The sequence below is a fragment of the Taudactylus pleione genome, unplaced genomic scaffold (genome assembly GCF_031769625.1).
Source record: "Taudactylus pleione unplaced genomic scaffold, aTauple2 ptg000479l, whole genome shotgun sequence".
NCBI lineage: Eukaryota > Metazoa > Chordata > Amphibia > Anura > Myobatrachidae > Taudactylus > Taudactylus pleione.
The window spans coordinates 4,490,670-4,513,760 of record NW_028284881.1 but is presented as its reverse complement, the minus strand read 5'-3'; the positions used below and the strand labels follow the sequence as shown (position 1 = coordinate 4,513,760).

The following is a 23,091-nucleotide window of genomic DNA, read 5'->3' as shown; positions in this document are numbered from 1 at the left end:
AAGGAGAAGTGGAATACAAACAATTTAAAGTGATTCCATCACCTACACACAGGGAAAAAGTAATAGTGAGATACTGACCTTGTCATTGCTAACTGGTACTGTCCTCATGGGATGGGTACGGGATGCCGGCGCTCAAGATCAGGCGGTCAAAATCCAGACCCTGGCATCCCGACAGGGTTAGGATACCGACAACCTGTATCGGTAGGTATCGTGCCCCATCCCCTCTCCCTACCCCTTACACTAATCCTCTCCCTGGTGCCTAAACCTAACCTCCCCCCTAGTGCCTAAACCTAACCTCCCCCCTAGTGCCTAAACCTAACCTCCCACCTAGTGCCTAAACCTAACCTCCCCCCTAGTGCCTAAACCTAACCTCCCCCTAGTGCCTAACTCTAACCTCCCCTTCTAGTGCATAACCCTCCCCCCAACCCAGCTACATACTGTACCTTCGGGATGCTGGCTCCGGGATTCTGACAGGTGTCAGGATTCTGGCGCCAGTATTCTAAGTGTCGGCATCCCCTGTGTCGGAATACGGAACGTGTATCCCTGTCCTCATATAGCCTCATCATTCAGTGTTCCCATAAATTGGCATATTCTACATAAATCACCATAGTATGTGGTAATATTGAAGTATAGAGTGTTAAATTATCCCAACACCACAGACTGCAAAGATAATGTAAAACAGCCTTCCACAGATTTGAATAATTTAGGACACTAAACTTCATGCGTTACCTATCATGTCCGTCCCTGCTATCAGACACAAACTACTTCTACAGTATTTTAATAAAAATTTTATTTGTCTACAATAAATCTGTAAGAAAAAAATGTGTAGCATCATTCATACTCATAGATCGTGTAATGATTTTTCTGATTCCCACTTACTGCTGTGTGGTATAGTGCTGTATAGTCTGATGGCACTGTACCAGCGGGCACAACACACCTATGCTATATTAATATAGCTGGTGGCAGGAAAGCAATGGCAGAAACATGGCATGCTACAGTGGTGGCTTAATATCAGACAGCCAGTCAACCTATGTACAGTAAATTACCTCAATCAGCTTGACAATATTGGGATGGTCCAACTTTTTCAGAATGGCAATTTCCTGATAGACTTTCTCAATGGGCCCCTTGGCCTGAGAACTGCCATCAGGGGCTGGTTTTGCACCTCTGGGAGGGGGGCGACCTGTGAAGAGAAGAATACAGGTGAGGATGAAGAATATTTGGAAATCAAGTGTTGCGCTGCATTACTGAAAACCAATCTAATCCCAACTTCATTTAGTAGTTGAAGACAAGTTCAATCAACCCAACCTTTAAGTGGACCTGTAACCAGGTCCTACAGTGTTATTATATTACTACTATGTAGTGAGCAAAAAAAAAAAAAAAAACAAGGTTCCCCAAGAAATAATTTTGCTACTTTTTATCCTTGTCCCCTCCATTTTTTTTTTCATTTTTGCCCCAAAAATTACATGTCTTTTTTGGGGTATTATAAGGTATTTTGTTTCATCTTTTTGGCTAATTTGTCCTTTGGGTGTGTGTGGGGGGGGGTTGCACTTTTTGCTGCCTGCCATTCAGTGGAGAAACTTTTCCGCCTGTTTCAGTGCATTGAGTTTCCACTTAGGCGAATTGTTGCCAGAATTGAATTTGGAGATACAGTAAGACGCAAACAGACAACAAGCGGCAATAGGCAAAACTTTTTCGTCGACTTCGGCTTTTCGCGTGTAATTGAATCTGACCCAAAATCCAATTTGTTAGAATGATACGTTTTTGGACAGAGCGTGTGCACACAGGGTTACGTGTGGAGGAAATGGCATCAGGAGTGAGCATAGTGCTGTTTGCCAGATCAACTTGGAAGGGGAGTAAGGAACATCTGCTCCTAGGCTGGCTACCTCTACACACATAGGGAGAAGAGAACAGCTTTCCTGCTGTGCAGGCTGAAGGGACAGGATTAGAGCATGACTACAACAATAACAAATTCTTCTCTCACTATGTAGTAAATAAAAAGAAAAGTATAGGACCTGGGTGTGAAGGGATTTTTATGGCTAGGCATTCAAAATCCCCAATCTGCTTTAGTTCTTAATTATGTAAATATTTAATGCTGCCCCATTTTCATAATCACACAGACAAAATGACTGTTGGACCAGGAAATGTTGCTGTCATTTGTGTCTACTGTGTGCAACCATGTCTCCTGCAGGTTCCTAACACCTGCCATGCTGCTTGTGCATGATGCTCCTGTGTATGTGGGGAGAGAAGGTGGAAACAGAGACAAAAGCACTGTGATTGTGACAATCTGCCACATTACACTGCATCTTATAAATGACAGAGACACATTCTGCATCAGATAACAACATGGGGTCTACACTAACATGCTGTTGCATATGGTTGTGTCCATATTGCACATTTCATCTGGAACACAAGCATTTATTTCAGTTCTTTAATGCTTGCAAGTTTCACTAAACATCAAACTGATGAACTGCTTACTAATTTAATATAAACATGTTGCCAATTTTACATCATGGCGAAATGAGCACTCTATTTGTATTCTAGAAGTCAAAGCCTTTCAGTGCCCTTGAATATATTATGTATAGCACACATGGACTTGGCAAGTGAGAGAGACATAGGGGTCTAGTTACTAAGCAGTGTTAGGAGACAGTGAAAAGTGATAAGTCTGTGATAAGGTGCCAGCCAATCAGCTCCCAACTGTCATCTCACAGGCTGTGTTTGAAAAATGACAGTTGGGAGCTGATTGGCTGGCACCTTATCACTTTCTTATCACTTTTCACTCTGTCTCCTAACACTGCTTAGTAACTAGACCCCATAATGTTGGAGCACGGAGACACTGGCATAGTAGGAAGATGACCATACACTGGGCCTGATTCACTACCGATCGTAACTGTGATTACGCATGCAATCTGCCGATTGTTGCGTTCTGCACATGCATCGTGAAGACTCCACTGCGATCGGGACTGCAGTCGCAGTGATTACACAGACCCATCGCAGAGTGATTGACTGGAAGTACCGTTTGGGGGGGTGATGGGGGGTTGGTGAAATGCAGACGTGCCAGTGCATTTGAACGCCGTTGCAGGGGCGTGCATAAATTAGCCATTGCGATGCCATAAGCAGCTTGGGCTCTCACTGCGTGCGATGAAGTTAGCAATTTCTGAATAAGGTGTGACGTTGTGCAAGTGTGTGTTAGGCTCCGATGGTACTCGATGTTACTGATAGTTTTGCAGACTTGCTAAGTATCACGGATGTGTGTAAGGTGAAGAGGGTGTCCTTATGTTATGCTGCATATGGCATTGCGATCATTAGCATATCGCAATAGCGATTCTTACGGAATCAGGCCTACTATTCACAACACCAAATAACATCAGAAACTCACGTGGAAATCCAGCTTGTCTCATTAACTTCTTTTTTGAAAGAACCTTCATTGCCTGTAAGAATATGCAATTAGCAATAAACAGAAATATAATAAACCATTACAAATTCCTAAGATGTACTTATGCGTGGCTCTTATTAAACATGGCATTTATATGCTAATTCTACAATAAAAAACACCAAACAATGAAAATGAAAAACAATGCCGCACCTGCCCCCGGATAAGCTCCCACACAATCTCCCCCCGCTATTACCTGTAGCAATAACTGCAGAGAACATTACTGCTATGCACACAGAAAGGAAACCAAGCAACATTTTCCATTTAAGCAAAAAATCACGCCGTGACTAATTATAAAGTTGGAAGAAAATAAAATATATGAAGACCACCCAGAAATCTTATTTTATCATTTAATATACAAATTATTTATTGAGCTGCCAGATCCTGTATTCTAGTTAGAACAAGGGAATGGATACATCTGCACAAATCAGTATGTGGATATTAGGACGGTACCCCGTATTAATTTTATCATATATACATTAGTCTCAGGGGTGCTGGTAAATGACAGAGGCTTTGTCGTTCTATGGCGCACAGGTAACACATTTTATATAAATTAAAACTTGACTTTTATTCGATCTTTGATAAAATGTCCTATTATAGGACTAAATCCAGTGAAATACTGGTTAAAAATAGAATAGAAAAAAAGAAAGTAAAAGATGTGTAATTATTAAATTGTGCAAATAAAGTAAAAAACAAAAAAAATTTCCCGCTGTGTGTAAGCTTTTTCTTTCATTTTAAATCCATGTTTATTCGGATCTTATTATCTAATCTTATATGTTGTGTTGCAATGGAGGTATCTAATTACAGCCCAATCCAATATGTTTTTAGAGAAAAGGAGACAAAAAAAAGCATAATTTCTAAATTATATATCACGTTATAATATAAGTGGATAGGCTGGCTCTGTCCCTAGGTTATTTAATTGACTGATGTTAAGCTGGTTACACATTAATCGATGTGTGTACCCAGCGATGTGACGGACGTCCGCACGGGAGATGGGCCGACATAACGGCCGGCTGGTACACATTACCCAATCCTGTGCCCGACATGTCGGCACCAGTTGCATCCCACGGCATGGGGTCGTCAATTGCATTGTCAGATTGAGCTGCACATAGGGATGACCTGACAATGCGACTGATGGGTAATTGGGAACATACATGGCCCGACATAGTGCGTATACAGCTGATTTTGACGATATGTAGGCCTGATTCATCATATTGGGCGATATATAGTCTAATGTGTACCCACCTTTAGAGATATATTTTACACATGTGCTTATCTTTTGGGATCAAATTGTCTACAATTAGCCTTCATATATATAGGCAAGAAATATTTTGTCAGACAGATCTCCTATTAATGCCGTGTGTTGATATAAAGCACACTAGTGTTATTTTTAATTATTGTGCCTCTAAATAATTTTGATTCTGTATTCTGCAGTATTTCAAAGTGTAAATTTAAGGATCCTTTTCCAGACTAGATTTGGCATTTCAGTGCTCAGGTTAAAACAGCCTCTTAATGCTGGCTGCAGATGGCAGCACATACAGGCCTTCAGAAGTCATCTACCTAACAGATGTTTGTGCCGAAAATTATCCAATTGATTTTGATTGCATCTTTCTCTGGCATATTGATCGCTACAGGGACAAACACTCCATCAAACACATTTTCCAATATTGGCTAGAATATCACTGCTGTGACCAGTATTATACACTGATGAGCCAAAACATTCTGACCACCTGTCTAATATGCTGTTGCTACTCCTGCATGTGCCGCCAAACTAGCAGTGACCAACCAAGGCAAGGACTCTACAAGACCTCTGAAGTTCTCCAGGGGTATCTAATTTCAAGGCTTTAGCAGCATATCCTTTAACTCCTGTGAAGTTGTGGTGTGAAGGCGCCACAGATAGGATTTGCCGTACTGACACATACCACAAATGCTCCATTGGGTTAAGATCTGGTAAATTTGGAGGCCAGTATGAGACCGTGAACTCTTCATATTCCTCGAACAATCTGTGCAGTGTGGCAAGGTGTATTATACTGCTAAAAGAGTCCACTTCCATCGGAGAGTGTCATTGCCAGGAAAGGATGTACCTGGTTCACGACAATGTTTAGGTAACTTATACATGATGACCGGAACCAGGGTTTCCTATCAGAAAATTGCCCAAAGTGTAACACTTCCTTCACAGACTTGTTTTTTTCCTATAATGCTTCCTGTTGTCATATATTCTCTAGGTAAGCAACGCATATGTACCCAATCGGCCACATGATGCAACAGAAAATGGGATTCATCAGACCTTCTTCCATTGATCCACGGTCTACTTCCGGAGCTCATTTGTCAATTGTAGGTATTTGCGATGGTGGACAGGACTTAGCATAGGCACTCTGTCTTGCCTATGGCCATATATGCCGCAAGGTTCGGAGCACTGTATGACACACATTAACATCATTAAACATTTTCTGCGATTTGTATCAAAGTTGGCCTTCTGTTGGTTCGTGCCAGATGGAATAGCCTTCAATCTGTTGCATTGATCAGTCTTAGCCACCCAATGTGGCTTTTCACTCCTCAGATTACTGTTTACTAGGTACTCACCATGACTGACCTTGAGCACCCCACAAGCCTTGCCATTTCAGAATTGTTATGACCTAGTCATGTCACCATAACTATTTTGACATTATCAAAGTCATTCAGGTCTTTACACCTGCCCTTATCTTCTGCATTCAACATGTTGACTACGAGTACCTAATGTCCACTTACTGTCTAATATATCCCTGACATTGACAAGTGCCATTTTCATGAGATAGTCAACATCATTTGCCTCATATGGGAGTGGTCATAATGTTTTGGGTCATGGGTGTATTCTATTAGGCAACAGTGATGGGAGACATATGTAAAGTAGATCTCTCAGTTATGTAAAAAAGCAACTATAGAAAGAACAACCCTTAATTCTGGTTACCTTTAACCCTCCCATAAATTTCAAAACACCTTTTAAAATGAGCAACATTAAAGATGTACAGTAGGTAAGGTATCAGTATATTTTAGCAATCGTGTGAGAATAAAATGTGCTTATGGGACAGAACACACAAACTATGTCTTTGTTGTTAAACTTAGCTCTTTTTATAGCTTTTCTTGCATTGTATTTCCCTTTGCTTTGAATAAATAGTAAAGCTAGGTACACACTATACAAATATTGGTCCGATTTGACAATAATCGGGTGATCGGTCTCATTTATTGTATAGTGTGTATGAACGATTGTTTCAGTGTTTCACTGATAAAACAGTTAAAAACATCCAAAAACGCATTCCTTTTAATATCTGATCTATTAGACAAGACCCAAAATCTCGTCCTCAATTTCCCGATAGTGAGCAGTGTGTGTGCATTCTCAATAATCTGCCCAGATTTCCTATGTTCTCCTGTCACAATGTCATCCTCCTTGTGAGCAGCGACATATGCAAATCAGTGTGGTGGAAAATCAGTAGCTTCTAGTACAAAACTGCATAATGTGTAGCACAGATATTGGGGCTTTCAATTTGTTGAAAAATCGCCCCGTTTGTTGTCCTGCTCAAAAAAATTGGACACTTTAGGCTTGATTCAGACGTTCTGAGCGATTTTCCCCCATCTGCGCATGTGTATAATTCGCCGTGTGCATGCACAAGCCATTCGTTGCAATCTGCTTTTGGTAGCTCACAAGCCACTATCAGGTCACTGCTTGGAGTGACAGATAGTGCCGTTTGTGGGTGATAACAGGGGAAGGTGTATGTGAACGGGGGAGTGGTATTGCGAACGCAGGCATATCTGCCCGCCAAAACGGTGTTTAAAGGGCGTGCATAATTTGCAAAGTAGCGTCATTGTACACGTCACCTGCATGTATTTCAGCCCGCACTGATCGTTGTGCTTGCGGCAGGTTAAGGCAACCCCAAGGGCTGCGAGCAGCTCCGATGCCTGACGATGGTCCCGATTAATCAGACATTTCCCGGAGATGACGTGTGTTACGAGTGGCAAGGTGGCGTCTTCAGACACTTGCAAACACACTTTGCCGTAGCTCGCTAACACACAGTGAGCGTCCTTACGCAACGCAGTGCGAGCACTTAATTTAAATATCCGGCCTCTTTCTGCAAGCGAGCGATCGCATCTTGCAAGCGGGTTTGAATCAGGCCCTTTGTACGTAGCTTAACAGCAAAAAAAAAAACAACTTACAAAATAGAAAATACTGCTACTCAAAAAAGCACAAAAAATATAAAAAAAACCAAAACAAAACACACCAGTGTGTACTGCATGGCAGAGAAGCATATATAGTGGCTGCAGTACCTTAGTTCTGGCCTTCAAAACAGAATAAAAACTTTAAAATTAGCTTCCCTACAAAACAAAAAGCCTATCCAACTGTAAAATGTTAAGCCATGGCGAACATAGAAACAGTTTTTCTAGACAGCATATGAAAGAAACCTTTCAGTTCTCCTTTCTGAACAAGACATCATACTGCTATAATTACAGTGCTGTCTAGGCACAGTTGGGGTTATATCTGGCGCAGTTATTAAAATAAATATGTCTGACAGTGATCAGTGCAGTGAGGGACAGCACAGAACATCCAAGTTATATTTACTTGCTGATACAAAAGGATAAAGAAAAATTATAGACATATTTCTTTATCCTTTTGTAGGTGTAGGTTGCTTCTTTGGGGTAACTCTGTGACTAGGCATCACTTATTTTAGGGACCACTTGAAAAATATTCTTAAATATACATTTTGATATATACTATACATAACCAAATATGTAATCACTTGATATCAAACAATGATTTCTTCTTCTAACAAACATCTTTGACTCTGCTGAGAACCCCTTACATTTAAAGCAGACAGAATAGAGAATTCTTCCATGCAGAATAATAATGTAGGAGAAATTCATATCCAGTTCTATGATAAGCATAACTCCGTCCCAATTAAGGTCCTGACACCAGTGTATTTTTGATGGGGGACAATGAGGGTTAGGGGAGAACTAGTTCCATTGCTTTGGATGCAGACATCTGATGTCCCCTTACCAATCTGCATCTGACTTCAGGAACCATGATGATGGGAGTTATGGAACATAAATATTTGTTTTGCTATTTACTATATTATGTCTTGTTTTTCATTGATGTCCACTTACATAGTATGTGTTATCATCCTCATTGTAGGCCAGTTTCACCACTCCATATGAGCCCTGTAGGAATGCAAACAGAAAATCTCACCTACCCCATTCAAATTGATAAACATTTGAAATAAAAGCCCCTAATCAGGTAAACAATCAATTCTTCAGTTGGATGAAAATCTAGAATTGGTGTATGGCACTTGTCCAATAATGTAACCTGTATAACATGCCTAAGTATCATTACAGTAGACCTATCCATTACAAAATGAAAGCAGTCATTTTATTGGCTGAATTAATTACATATTAGAATGCACCTCAATACTAAGTATCTCATGGGTAGGTTTTTCTTCTATCCACATTGTCCTTGTATCCCCAAGATACTCTTTGTAACCTCTTTTGCACTGTCCCGGCCGGGGATCTCCATATGTTGGCCACTTCTTTGATTTGTTTTCTCCAGACTTTGTTCAGATTCAAAAAATGTCTAGTACTCTAATAGACCATCACCTGTAGGCTCTCCTCCACCACTTTATCCTCTTTGCACTCTGCTGCTTCCAAGCTTCCTCATACCCTCAGAAATATCTATATTACTTTTCAGTACCTTAACACCTCACTACAACTTTTCTCCCCAATTTCTACATTTCCCTGCCCTTGATCTGGCAGTACCACATCATAAGCAAACACCAGCAACAGCCATTGATCAAGTGACTCCAGCTGCTCTTTCCTCTTAATATCGGCCACAATCCCAGCTATGTCACATATGAGGAAAACTGTACTTTTGCCTTCTACAAATAGATCTGCCACTTATATTGACACTAACAAATACACTTTCTTCCAAACTATCATCTCCCCTGAGGGTTCTAACCCAACAGCTCTTTAATACATTTAGGGCCTGCTTCAGCTTAGGACGGAATTGCAAAGCTGCACGCAAGCAGCTTTGCAATTCCAACCTTGCAACTATGGAAATGCAGCAGGAAACATCACGCCGCCTGCATGAGTTACTTATCCGAGCTGCGTTGTACAACACAGAATCAGATAATCTGCTAGAACATCGGCCGGCTAAGTGACCCATGGAGATGAGAGGAAGAGGCCAGGAAATCTCTGTCAGCCGATGGAGATCCTGGCCTCTTCCCTCCCCCCCAACGGCAGCGACACGCCTCACTTCCGGGAAACTGAGGCCGTCACCACCCCCTCCCGTCCACAAACACTGACAGTCTGCTGCTCTCTGCGTGCGAACACACAGGACCCGTACTACACATGCCAACATCGGGAATCTGCGTTCAGCAGTGAACGCTGAATCAGACCCTTAAATCGCTTCTCAATCCTCCGATCTAAACCCACTGACCACCATAACCTTCTAAGATCTTGTTTCCTACATTAAGGGCAAGACAGACAAGATCCAATATGAAATTATGTTATTCTGTACCCTAAGCAACAGCCTGACCAATTTCTTTCCAGCATCATCTGGCACCTTCCATTCATTTTATTCCAAGTATTAAAAGGAAGTTTCTACTCTCTCTTCCCACTCTATTTCATGTCCACTTGAACCTATCCCCTGACAATTCAGTAGGTAAATTTCCATGATTATTCAAGTATGTGGCTATAAAGCCTATCCTGAAGACTAATAATTCTGACCCAAATTTCTCCCAGATTATTGTTCCACTACCATACCCCTCCGAGCTTCCTAAGATTCTTACCTACACTTGCATCACACACTTCCTTCTCTCCCACAGCCTCTTGGACCCTCTTTAGTCAGGAATTAATTCCCAACATGGAGTAATCAAGGTGCTTCTGTAAGCTCATTAGGATTTCATTATCACCTCAATGTGGATAAAACCCAAATTGAATTATCCTCTCTGGATCTCTCACCATTTGATTTGGCCTACAGGATTCATCTTGTTTATTCTCTTGCCACCTCAAACCCAACTTTATAAACATTTCTAACAATTTTGATCTGTATTGGGGAATATATGTGCTTTATAGGCTTTTATTAGAATAATGTGTTTAAGTGGCATGTAGTATAAGATCTGAGGGTGGCATAGATATAGGGATTGCAGGTTTCAAAGTACAATCATGTTTTCTACAAGGACATTATTTATTACAAATCTGTATATTTGCCAAAGAGTTTTTTATCCACCTTCATACTAGATTCAGATAAATAAGGGAGGTGACCACTGAATTTTATTATGCAACCACATGAGCACACAAGTACAATATAAACAATCCCGATTCCATAACAACAGGATATGTACAGTAGAACACAGATTAAGTGGACATGTAGTAAACTACATATGTATTTTGTATTCTTCGTAAGTTTATGGTACAATTTAGTTGCAGTGGACAGAGGCAAAGCACAGTGGTAAACAAAACTACTGCTTGGCGACACATTCCAAGTCAGCGGCGGTAGATATGCAGTAGCTGCAGGCTCCAGTGACTCTCACATGCTCTGGGGAGAACAGTCACAGAAGTAAGCCAATACCCCAGCTAGCCTGACTTAAAGAGAGCCACCCCGAGCATTCCAAGCTCTTACAGCATGGCTAAATAAATATTTTTGGTTCCCGTAGATTGTGTTCAGATAACTGCCACCTTGGATAGCTGTGTTCTGATAATCAGCTTTCTACTGTATATAATTAAGGCTTAAGAACAATTGTGCAAAGTTCACAGCACTGGCTGAAAAATGGACACACTTACCTTACCAATTTCATCTTTAAGCCTGTATTGATTGAGCTGGACACAGTCCTTTATAACAAGAAAAGAAGATACAATGTTATCACACAGATACCTGAATGAATATGTTGCACCTCGAGGAAGAGACTTCTTTATGTCATATTTTAGCAACCTTATTTATTTCAGTTGGTAAATGATGTCTCTGCAGAGAAGTGACTGTAATATATATCAGTCATATTAATATTTTAGAAAAAAGTAAAGTAAACTTGGTCTACTATTAATGTAGATCCTCCCTTAACGAAAGAGGCCGTAAGAGCCAGAGATTGGGATATAATACCCATTACTATATATCAGTGGTTCTCAAACTCGGTCTTCAGGACCCCACACAGGTCATGTTTTCCAGGTCACCCAGCAGGTGCACAGGTGTAGTCATTACTCACTGACACATTGTAAAAGATCCACAGGTGCAGCTAATTATTTCACTAGTAATGGTTCTGAGGACTGAGTTTGAGAACCTGTGTTATGTACAATGCTAAAAACATGGTACGTGTTTCATCTATAAAGTGGTCGTAAAGAGCGTTTAGTTATAGCATTATACTGTTACAAGCAGGGCATGCAAACCCTGAATATGGAGGCACAGCATATAAAGATTCACACTGTGACCTGGCCGAGATTTGCTCGATGGCTCCATCACCAGACATAATCTAGCCTAATATGTGTGTGTTTTATTTGGGAACCAAACTGTACGTACTAGAGCTAGAAAGCACAGAACCACAAAATATACCAAATGCTTCAAGTCTATAAGAAAGTAGTTATGTAGAGTTTGGTTCTCCTTTCCAAGTCAATCAGAAATATCAAGCTGGATTATATATGGTTAATACGCACACAACGCCTGAGAAAAATACTCTTTATAGTCATTTTATAAAACAAAATATACAAATAAAAACACAGAGTAAATATAATAAAGCATGTCCTTGTATTTACAACCCCTGCATCAATAAAACACGGAGTCAGAGACTAATGGTGCGTATACACGATACGATCAGTCAGCGATAACGATATCGCTGACTGAACGTCCTGCACCGTCCCGGTGTGCTGGATGATCGTTATCGTTCATCCAGCACACCACCAACCCACCAATGACAGGCCAGCGACCTGCATGCACGGGCGATGGTCGATATCGTTATCATCTATGTGTGCTCGCGCATCGCTGGTCGTTGGGCACCACAAAATGAACAATCTGAATGATAACGATATGGGCGATATCGTTATCGTTCATATTGTGCATTTTTATCATACCGTGTGTATGCACCATAATGCTGGGCATATATTTTCAGATAAAATATCTGTCAGACCAACAGACATTTTATCTGACAGCCTGAACCCATCGGATATTGTGGCCATACAATATTGTGTATGTCTGCTTTCCTACCCTGGGGAAGAGACATTTCCCCATTCCTCCCCTATGAAGGAACAGTGGAAATGTCCGGTGGTCGGCCATGGCTGTGCTTACACTGGCAGATGCAGCTGACCAAGGGTCGGATCTGTCAGGCATGTTGAAAGATTTCTATGGCCGACTGTTTGATAATCACTGATCCGTCGCAGCCACACACTATGCAATTAACGGAATCGGCATGATATCACGACATTTGGGATGCCGGCTGTCAGTAGACTGACAGCGGCATCCTGATGCCTACAATCCCGACAGGGGAACGGTATGTAGTGCTCTCCTGCCCTATTCACCCCCTAACACTAACTCTCCTTTCCTGGACCCTAACACTAACTCTCCCTAACCAACACCCTAACCCTCCCGGTAAGTGCATAAACCTAACCCTCCCCCCTTAGTGCCCCTGGTGGTGCCTAACCCAAACCCCCTCCTGTCTGGAGCCTAACCCTAACCTTCCCCCTCCCGCAGCCTAACCCTAACTCCTCCCGTGGTGTCTAAACCTAACCCTTCCCAAACCCCCTGTGGATAACACCTACCCAGCCCCCCTATACTTACGAACGGGATGCCAGCTGTCGGGATTCTGGCGTCGGAATCTCCAGCCATGTCAGTATTCCAGCGCCAGTCTTCTAACACTGATCTGGATTCCGCCAGCCAACATCCTGGCCTTAAGTATATTAACCGCATCCCCGATAATCTGTGGATCGGGCCAAAAATTGCATAATGTATGCCCGGCTTAACTGCAGTATGCAGTTAAAAATAAACTTACAATTCTTAAGAAAATAAGCTAGAAGACTGTGCCTTTCCTCTGTAACAAGCATTTCCTGCTAACATGCCTTAGGCTTTATTATAAATAGGTGTTTGCATAAGCTGTCTGACAAAGTGCTTTCCTGTGTGCCAAAGATCTTGTGACATTATTTTCATGTGATCATCGCAGAAATCTTATCGTGTGAGGTCACAAAGCTTCTCAGTAGCATGGTGAGGCACGCTTCTGACAGTATGTGAAATGCTCTCATACTCATCATTAACATTTAGATATTGCCTATATTACAGATAACTTTACAGAGTGGAGCTTACATGGCTTCTACATATTACAGAGAGCTTAACAGAGTGGAACTTACCATTCATGAATGGAATGCACAAAGTACATTATGGGCCTGGTTCAGAGATGTACGCAAACATGGTACAGTGCGCGCCGTAGTGTACGCTGCTGCGGGTAATCACATTGCGCGATGCGTGCGCACATTTCTGGCTCCCTTATTGTGACAGGAGCCGAGTGCCGCACGAAATTCTACAGTGCACCACCCGGCTCCTGTCACTGAGGGGGAGTCTGCACTTTGGTGTCACCCCTCGGCGGGTGACACCCAGGTGCGGCCCGCACCCCCCTTGTGACGCCACAACAGTGTGTGAAAGAACAGTAGTCACACTTTTTCTGGCGTCTCAGAGTAGCTCCGCCTAGCGTGGAGGGGTGGGAGTAAGCGGCAGGGTAGATGGGTTCCATCACCTTTCCAGGACCACTTTAAGCCCTGCATACAGGTATGTGTATCAGAACATAAAGAATATGCATGTATAGCAATGTTTTAGATAAAAACAATAACATTTCCAAACTCTACAATACAAAAACCACACGAGGCCCAGCACACACGTAGAAGCATATATATCAAGAGGATGTTATACCTAATGGAATGCGAGCTGATATCTCAGAACGGAGGACAACCCAAAGAGAGCGTTTCTAAGTTGTACCACGAGGTGAACACCACTGCCCTGCGGAGGGTCTCCTTCACAAGCGAGTGTAGAGTGTATACATATGGCAACCAGATTGCAAAATAACTTTCCCATAGGGCCCTATCGGGAGAAAGGGGACTTACGCATTTTTAACGCACATGTGCAGTATGGAAATACACATTTTATTTAAAAAAAAAAAACAGCTCTACATGTGAATTGGGTGTCTTGTCTCAAATGACTATCTGCAAGCTGTTTTTGTGGAATAGGTTTGTAGAGTTGGGAGCGGTGTAATCGCAGAATTGGCTTCAGGAACTTTAGTAGAGAGAATGCACACGATTTATTTTCTTGCCATTTTTGTGTAGGATAAAGCTTTGGTACATTATTATGAGAGAATTTTGATTTTGCAATATATTTGGCCTTGTATAACTGAATAACAGAATTGATCACCAATCCTGTCAGACTGACCAGAATGATAAAAGGAATATAAAAACTACATGATATAGTAAAAATTGTAAAATAAATTGGGATCCTCTATCAGATATTATGATGATGAGTAATCCATGGTACTTGATCTACAAATATAAGCAATAGTTACAAAAGCTGCATAATTCACTAAAAAATTTGCATATTTTTGCCTATATACTAAGCTCAAAATGTCTGCAACAGTGTCATATGCAGGAGCAACAAGAGCTGACAGCAATGTGAGAGAGGTAAGGGCCGTCTCTGGCAGTTCTCTTGTTCTCCATTATATACTCTATATAACGCTTGGAGAAATAAGCTACTGTGTTAGTACGAGGAATTTCATTGTTGCCATGGACATTGCTAATGAAGCATCTAAGGATTTCAAGTATTATACGATATGCTTATTAAAGTATCATCACAAAAGGATCATTGACTTCTCCAAATAAGGATTTTTTCCCAGTTGTACTTATGCATATTGATTAGCACTAATTGAGACTTTATGCCATGCTTTGGTATATTTTGAATGCACTTTAAGTTCTGTATTTAACTAGGTCAGAGGTTCCCAAACTTGGTCCTCAAGGCACGCTAACGGTCCAGGTTTTAAGGAAAACCATGCGTCGGGAACATTAGTACATCAAACTTTTGATTTAACCATATGTGCTCAAACCTGAACCGTTAGGGTGTCTTGAGGACCGAGTTTGAGAACCTAAGAAATAGGATATAGTTGATATTGTCTTTATTGCTAATCTGTTTATTGATGTGTATTACACTGAATCTTTAGCTTAGAGTCAACTCCCTGTCTCAAAAATGAATAAGAAAATCAACAGCTTGAACACAAAAGCATAAGAAGAGAGCACCAATCAGTGTCAGTGGAGCATGCCCAAACATCCAATCACAAGCGATTTGCTAGTACCACAGCAATAGTCATCATCATTCATTACCTGAACTTGCTCCTGACCACCCAAACACAGCACAGCTTTCCTGGTCTGCCCTCAACCCACCATGTTCTGTCTATGCAGGCGCACAAATGCAAAACAGACAGAATCATGCAAACCTGTTTACATGCACATATCGTTCTGGGCTCGCGAAATGCAAATACACACAAGACACGCTACATCAACTGGCATAGTACTCACTCTGCAGCAGCCTCATAGTGCCTGACTGTTTAGTAGAAGGTAAATAAGACAAAGCATATTGTGCTGAAGAACACTACAACCACCCAAATAATGGTAAACTTTTTGGATGAGACTAAACCAACTATAAAATCAATGGATATAAGTCAATGTTTATCTAGGGATGGACCAAGGTTGTAGTAGGCCATAAGTAGCGAATCAACAATATTTTTACTGTCGCAAACCTCACAGGCATTACCATGCACCTTAATATCCGTCTGTAAGCATCAAAACATCCAGAAAAGTAATAGGACAGGTTTATGAAAAACTGGGTGGCCGAATAGTTTTAGGTAATATATTTTTTTTTAATGTGGACAGACGAAGATTGACTGGAACATTAAATTAGAAGATTTATCACATACAGTCTCTGTCTGTATTTATTACATTTGAAGGGACAAGTCTGGACCCAGAAGCAGCTATTATTTGATCACCATGGAGAAAGGCAATAATTAAAGCTGAATCTAGGACAGAGAAGCAGTCTTGATATTCTTAGTTACTGTCATAGGTGATATTCAAGATAAACTGTGTGAAAACCAAGGACAATATATCCTGCTTGTTTTTCAAATTTCAATGCATTATAATTTTATATTATCTGTATACAAAACACCATTACAAGAGGTAGAACATATTCTAACCAATGGTACCACTCTTTACATGTCCATTTGGCTGTTTGCACATCTCAGTTACCTAGCTACTGATATTATTTGTCAGAGAAAATTTTCTGGAGAAATAAGCACAAGGGTAACGGTTCCAAAACAGTGGCTCTTCAATGCGTTTCCATGGGAGTACCTTTCAAAACGCTATAAATAAACACGATTTAAAATCGATCTTCCGTTCATCCCCTTGTCTGATTCGTATAACAAGATAGACTCCTAAATCTAAACTGGTGAAGATTTTAGGTTCCTGGATTAGACTAAATATTTTTGCTACAGAAGAAAGGAGATCATTTTTCTTAACAATAATTTTATTCAGAACTTGGTAATCAAATCAAGAGTGAAGACCTCAGCTTTTCTTTTTTTAACCCCAAAGAAAACTATGTCCTGTTATTAAGTAGTGTGGAGGCAAATAAAATAGTGTTTAAAGATTTTCTCCTGTAGATTCATATGAAGCTATGTACACTATGAGAAAAAGGGAAGTAACACAAGTTATTATGTTTATTTATAAGGCGTAACAAAAATAGGCTCAACGTACAATAGGGAAGTAAAGTATACTACAAAGACGCAAAAGACCAATAGGCAAAATAAAGGACATTCAATAAGCATAAATGCGAGAAGAGTAGGAAATTGAGTATAATACTGAACATAATACATAATAAGGAAGGTAAAAAACAAGTATTACACAGAACATGAAAGAGGCATGATGAAATGAGGCACATGTGGATGAGTGGGGTGATTTTACAATTTAACGGGGAGGGTAAGTCTGAGACAAGGGGGGTGGAGCAAAACAAAAGGGGAGATGTATCTAGACTTGGAGAGTGATAAAGTGGAGTGGTTGCCCAAAGCAACCAATCAGCTTCTGACTTTCATTTTAAAGACTGTGTTAGATAAATGACATTTAGAAGCTGTTTGGTTGCCTTAGGCAACTTCTCCATTTTATCTCTCTCCAAGGCTTGATACAACTCGCTAAAAGTGAGAAAGAGGGAGCCTGGCTCAGCAAGGATGGAATCAGGTGGGAGACTGGTAGACTTTATTGTACAGGTAGGTTCTTATGGAGGGTTTACAACTTTGAAGGCTGGTGGAGAGTCTGTTTGGGAGTTGAAGTGTATTTCATAGGTGGGGAGCATTAAGGAGGAAGTCTTTGAGTCATGAGTGGGATGTGATCAGAGGTGCCGGACACTGACAGAGAAAAGAAGGCAGGTGAGAGTGTGGAGTGCAATAAAGACGGATATGAGGGGTTAGGAGTGTATGACAACTATGTAGGAGAGGGTGAGGAGTTAAATTATGTGGAATTAGGTACCAGTGTAGAGACTGACAGAGTTAGGATGCAGAAGCAGAGCAGTGAGACACAACGTTGAGGACGGTGCCAAGGAGAAACAGCTCAGGTAGAATATCACCTGTCGGAATCTGTCACCTGTCAGAACCCCTGCGCCGGCATCCCGACCACCAGGAAGGTAAGTAGCGGGGTTGAGGGAGGGTTAGAGTTAGGCACTAAGGGGAGGGTTAGGTCTAGGGTGCAGGGAAGGAGAGATAGGTTTAGGCACTAGGGGGGGGGTTAGGTTTATGCAACAGGGAGGGAACGTTAGGGTTAAGGTAGGGAGAGGGGGAGGGTTAGGATAACTTCCCGACAGGTGTCGGTATCCTATCCCTGTTGGGATGCCGGCATCAGGATTTTGACCGCCGGGATCCCAAGCACCGGCATCCTGAGTCCATTCCCTAGCTGGGACCTCTAGTTCTCCAGAAAAAGACAATATTATTCATTCTATTTTTTACACACATTTATAAAATCAAACCGGCACCCACCACTCAGGGGTGTCGGCGATAGCCCTCTGCTATCAGCCCAGGCCTGGTGTGGCCTGGAGAAGGTGAACCCCTTTATTGGGGGAATCCCCACCTCCACAGGGATCCCTGGCCTGGGCTGACTAGTGGTCAGGTATATTTCAACAAACAGGACAGGCTCAACAGAGGCTGGTGCTGGTTCATAAAAAACAGGGGAACCCTACACATTTTTTCCCCGGTATTTTAAGAACCAGGACAGACTCAACAGAGCCTGGGGCGTGTGTGTGTGTGTGTACATGATTTTTTAAAATAATTTTTACTGTTCACTATTTCTTTACACACAGAAGCCTTCACGGATCTGTGAAGGCTTCTGTATAATTCTGGCCTTGGTCCGAATTTACATAGGGGAAAACTCGCACAGACTCGCATTACTAGAATTCACAAGTTCGCAGGCTATTACATTTGGCAAGTTGTGGGACAGACTCAGACCTTTGAGTTGTGGGACAAACTCGGACCTTTAAATGTGCGAGAAGGTCTGCGTTTGTCTCACAATTAAAACGGATCCTATTACATTTACCCTATGTCCTGGATTGTGTTGTTTCCAAAACTACTTGTTAACATTTTGACAATTCTGTAAAATGGAAATATGTTTACCTGAAAACCCGTAATGGAAACTCGGTGAGACTCTATTGTTGGTCTCCGTGGCAAACGTGGAGAAGATTGTGGTGAAGTCACAGGAGAATATGGAAGAGATGGGTAAATATATCGTCCATTCATGGCTAAATTATCGTTTGGAGACTGAGTAGATGGGGAACGTTCTTGAAGTGAAAGTTTTCTATTGGACATGTTGAGTTTGCTTCTCTGATCGATAATATCCTTTGTAAGCCCTTCAGTGTTATCTGTCATACACCCACTTTCAGTAAGTCTATGAAAATCAGGTCCTTCATTGCAGTTCTCTTGGAGGTCTCCTTCCTGAGGTCCTGTCTGCCCATTCTGGCCATGCTCCCTCTCAGAAATACTAGATTCATACTCTGTGACCACGATAAGCGATTCCATTCCTATGTCTAAACTCAGCGCTGAGAAGCTGCAGACAATGTGAGGCTGACTTGTTTCATGGTCATCTTGCAGGATGGACCTCTCAGAAGAAGCCCTCTTGGACACGCATGATGACATGGTGTACAACCAAGCTTCACGCACTAACTTAATGTGATCACATTGGAACCTATAAACATAAGAAACATAACATTAATCTTAGTTTCAGTCAAGAAGTTGCATACAAAACAATCTATTTCCCAATGCAATAAGGCCAAAACGCTAATTAGGGGCCCCATTTAATTAACAATACCAATGGATTTTTCCATTTCGTATGTAAAGATGGCGAGAGTGATGCAGTGACAAACAGCAGTAATCTTAGATTACCGCTGTTTGTTGAATAAAGAAAGGATGACATAACCCCTTTAGCGAGCGTTAAAGGGGTTATGCATTGTTGATAAATGGGATCCTTAGTACCATGATGCAAATTCCATAAATGTACTTTGACGTATACCAATCAATCAGCAGCTTTCATTAGCAAAGCGTGCAGTACACTCAACAAGCTAAGATCTAAAAGCTATTATGGGTTCACTTATTGGGTCTGATTCAGGTCCAGACGGTTTGGCTTAGCCTCAAGGAAGCGGCTGTGCAATACCGTCTAGCAAATATTAAAATAATTCAGATGGTGTCCATAGGAAGCAGAGATTCCTGACATCAATTGCGATCCGAGAGCAGCGTCTGTAGGCGCTGCCTTGGGTCACCATTGCGACCGATGCGGCAGAACCGGCCAATCTGAGTAAGCTGCAGCTTACTCAGGCTGGCAGCCTGCGAGGCCAGGATATCTGCATCCACTGAGGGGGGCAACATGCCCCCCAAATGCCGCAGCATGACTGGATGATCAGAGAGTGAGATTGCAGGACCCGTTCTGCACATACCCAGAACAGGTCCTGTACATGGCAAGTTTTCCAATAATCGGAAAATTGCGTTAAGCCCCACAATAGTGTCTGGACCTGAATCGAGCCCAATGTCACCAAAATGTTTTTTATTTTATTTTTGTATTCTATGTAGTCAGTAATACGTAGGTTGATAATCTAAAATATGTGCTTACAATACATTCAGCAGCTTTGGTTAGATGTAATCTACAGCAACCGGCCTGTAAGAGAAGAAATGCTGTGGAAACCTGTCCAAATTAGAACTCGCATGTGGGTGATTTCAAACCGTTCCCACAAAAACACAGGATGCTGGTACATTCTAACACCGGGGCCACGAGCCGGACTCTGGAGCAGCAGATAGGGTCGGCACTTTCGAGAAAAGTATCTCTCAAGCTGCACGTGACGGAGCCCAGTCAGTGTAATAGCGCGGACACAGAGTGCTTCAGTGCGGAAGCGGGCGGAAGAGAAAGAAGAGCATACCACAGAGAGGAGGACATTCAGTCAGCAGGAGAGGAGCTCAGGGCTGGAATTCTAGGCCGGCATATACCCCCTGCAGGGACCTCGGGGCTGTGATATATACATCCTCAGGAAGGGAGCTCTGGGATGGAATATACCCCCAGCAGAGAAGTGGGGACCTGATATGGCATATACCCCCAAGTGGGGTCCCTGGGATATCATATACCCCTAACTTGGGGTTTTGACTGAAAAATACACCTGAGTGTGGGTCTCTGGGTAGGCATATAAATACATAAGTGGGGGGGCTCTGGGCAGGCATGTAAATACATAAGTGGGGGCTCTGGGGAGGAATATAAATAGATAAGGGGGCTTTGGGCAGGCATATACATACATAAGTGGGGGGCTCTGGGGAGGAATATAAATACATAAGTGGGGGGCTCTGGGGAGGAATATAAATAGATAAGGGGGGCTTTGTGTAGGCATATAAATACATAATGGGCCCTCTGGATAGGTATATAAATAAATAAGTAGGGGGCTCTGGGGAGGAATATAAATAGATAAGGGGGGCTTTGGGCAGGCATATAAATACATAACGGGGCCTCTGGATAGGTATATAAATAAATAAGTAGGGGGCTCTGAGGAGGCATATAAATACATTAGTAGGGGGGCCTGGAAAGGAATATAAATATATATATATATAGTAGTGGGCAGGCATGTTAGGGCAGATATTTGTATTAGCTTTAGTGTTTCTTATAATAAGATTTTATAAGCAGAGAACCTAATTGCTGGGAGGGTAACGTAACTGTGATAAAACATTTGTGGCCCTACTTTCAAAGTAATTTTCTTAATAAGGCACTCCAAGAAAAGTTTGGACACCTCTGTTCTACAGGCAAGTTTATTTATTTGTTATCATGTTACTATACATACTATCTTGCATTATAACCCAAATGTCTCTCCACCCTCATCGCTGGACCACAGCAGATAACATCTGAAAAACTAATGTTTGAAAGGTAATTTTTTTTAACTTACACCATTTCCTCCCACACATAACAGTAAAAATATATTTTTGAGCGGGGAATCAAAACTGTAGTGTTCAGAAAAATGCGTCCTGATAGCTACCGCCGGGACATGTAGAACGAATTTGGACGCAGAGACAGTTTCAGTGGGCGTTCCTGGGTGGTAAGAGTGGTGTGGCGAGATAGATGCGGGCTTATCGCGGCCAGCAACTGTGTCTTTTTTTGCAGTTGCACTGGTATCAGCGGCCATGTTCCTACGGACAAACTCAGTAACCATAGGGCTGCTCTAATGTCCAATGATGTGAACAATGTGCATCCAATGATGCGACTAATTATGCAAAGTGGGCGTTTCTATACGAATCCCATCAGCTGCAGCAGTAGCATAAAGACACAGACGCGTTGCATTACCACCTCTGAACCAGGCCCTAAGTGTGTGACTAAGTATGCATACTACCCAGGACAGTCCCATTTTGCAGTGTCCTTTTGTGCGTGAGGCTGGGGACAGCCAAGCAGCCGGGGTAGCGATGTGCATGCCCCCAGTGTGACATGACATGGAGATGTGATATGTGACAATCCCTCCTTTTCCTGTGCGCACCGAAAGCTTGTGCATGAGGACCTAATCACTGCATCCCAAATTTTGCTCTTTAGGGCCCCCCTCCCCAGTCTTAAGTCCCCCGGAACTTTGGGTTACACCTACCTGCTGTTTGGTGCTTTTCAGACACTAACAGTAATCCGAATTAAGAACTCCTCTAGTTTCAAAACCTTCAAGTGTTCCCTGAAAATTCACAACATCAGGCAAGTCTATAAAATTTCTAAACTACTCACTTTACTCCCCTAAGCTATTCCCCCCTGCTACACACAAAACTTACATGGGCTTCTTTTTTTATACTCTCTGATCCTCAGACTTAAGCTGCATATACACGGTACGATCTGTACCACCAACGACTTGAAAGATCTCTTTGAAAGGGAATAGGATTGAAATGCTGGTGGCTGTTCAAATCCCGACAGCGGATGCCTGACATGAGGAGATCCCAACTGGGGTAGGTAAGTATACTAACCATCCCATGCCCCCCACCTAACTTCCCCCCCAGGGGTGCCTAAACATTATACCCCATCCCCGCACCTTGAACCTAACCCTCCCGGGGGGGTGCCTGAACCGAACCTCGTCTGGTGGTGCTTAACCCTAATCTGCCCCTACCAAACCTAAC

The 23,091-nt window shown here is 42.1% G+C and overlaps 1 protein-coding gene across 3 annotated transcripts in view; it reads right to left on the bottom strand.

The window, feature by feature from the left end:
- CAMKK2 (calcium/calmodulin dependent protein kinase kinase 2) overlaps positions 1-23,091 on the bottom strand; it is a 134,226-nt gene that overhangs the window by 72,895 nt on the left and 38,240 nt on the right. For all 3 annotated transcript variants that reach the window (XM_088449186.1, XM_088449187.1, XM_088449185.1), the window contains exons 2-6: positions 19,102-19,669; positions 11,234-11,281; positions 8,564-8,617; positions 3,377-3,428; positions 1,047-1,180 (exon numbers count right to left, since the gene is read on the bottom strand). In XM_088449186.1, coding sequence (XP_088305312.1) covers positions 1,047-1,180; positions 3,377-3,428; positions 8,564-8,617; positions 11,234-11,281; positions 19,102-19,620 — 807 coding nt within the window. In that variant the 5' untranslated portion in view covers positions 19,621-19,669. The remainder of the gene's footprint in view (positions 1-1,046; positions 1,181-3,376; positions 3,429-8,563; positions 8,618-11,233; positions 11,282-19,101; positions 19,670-23,091) is intronic.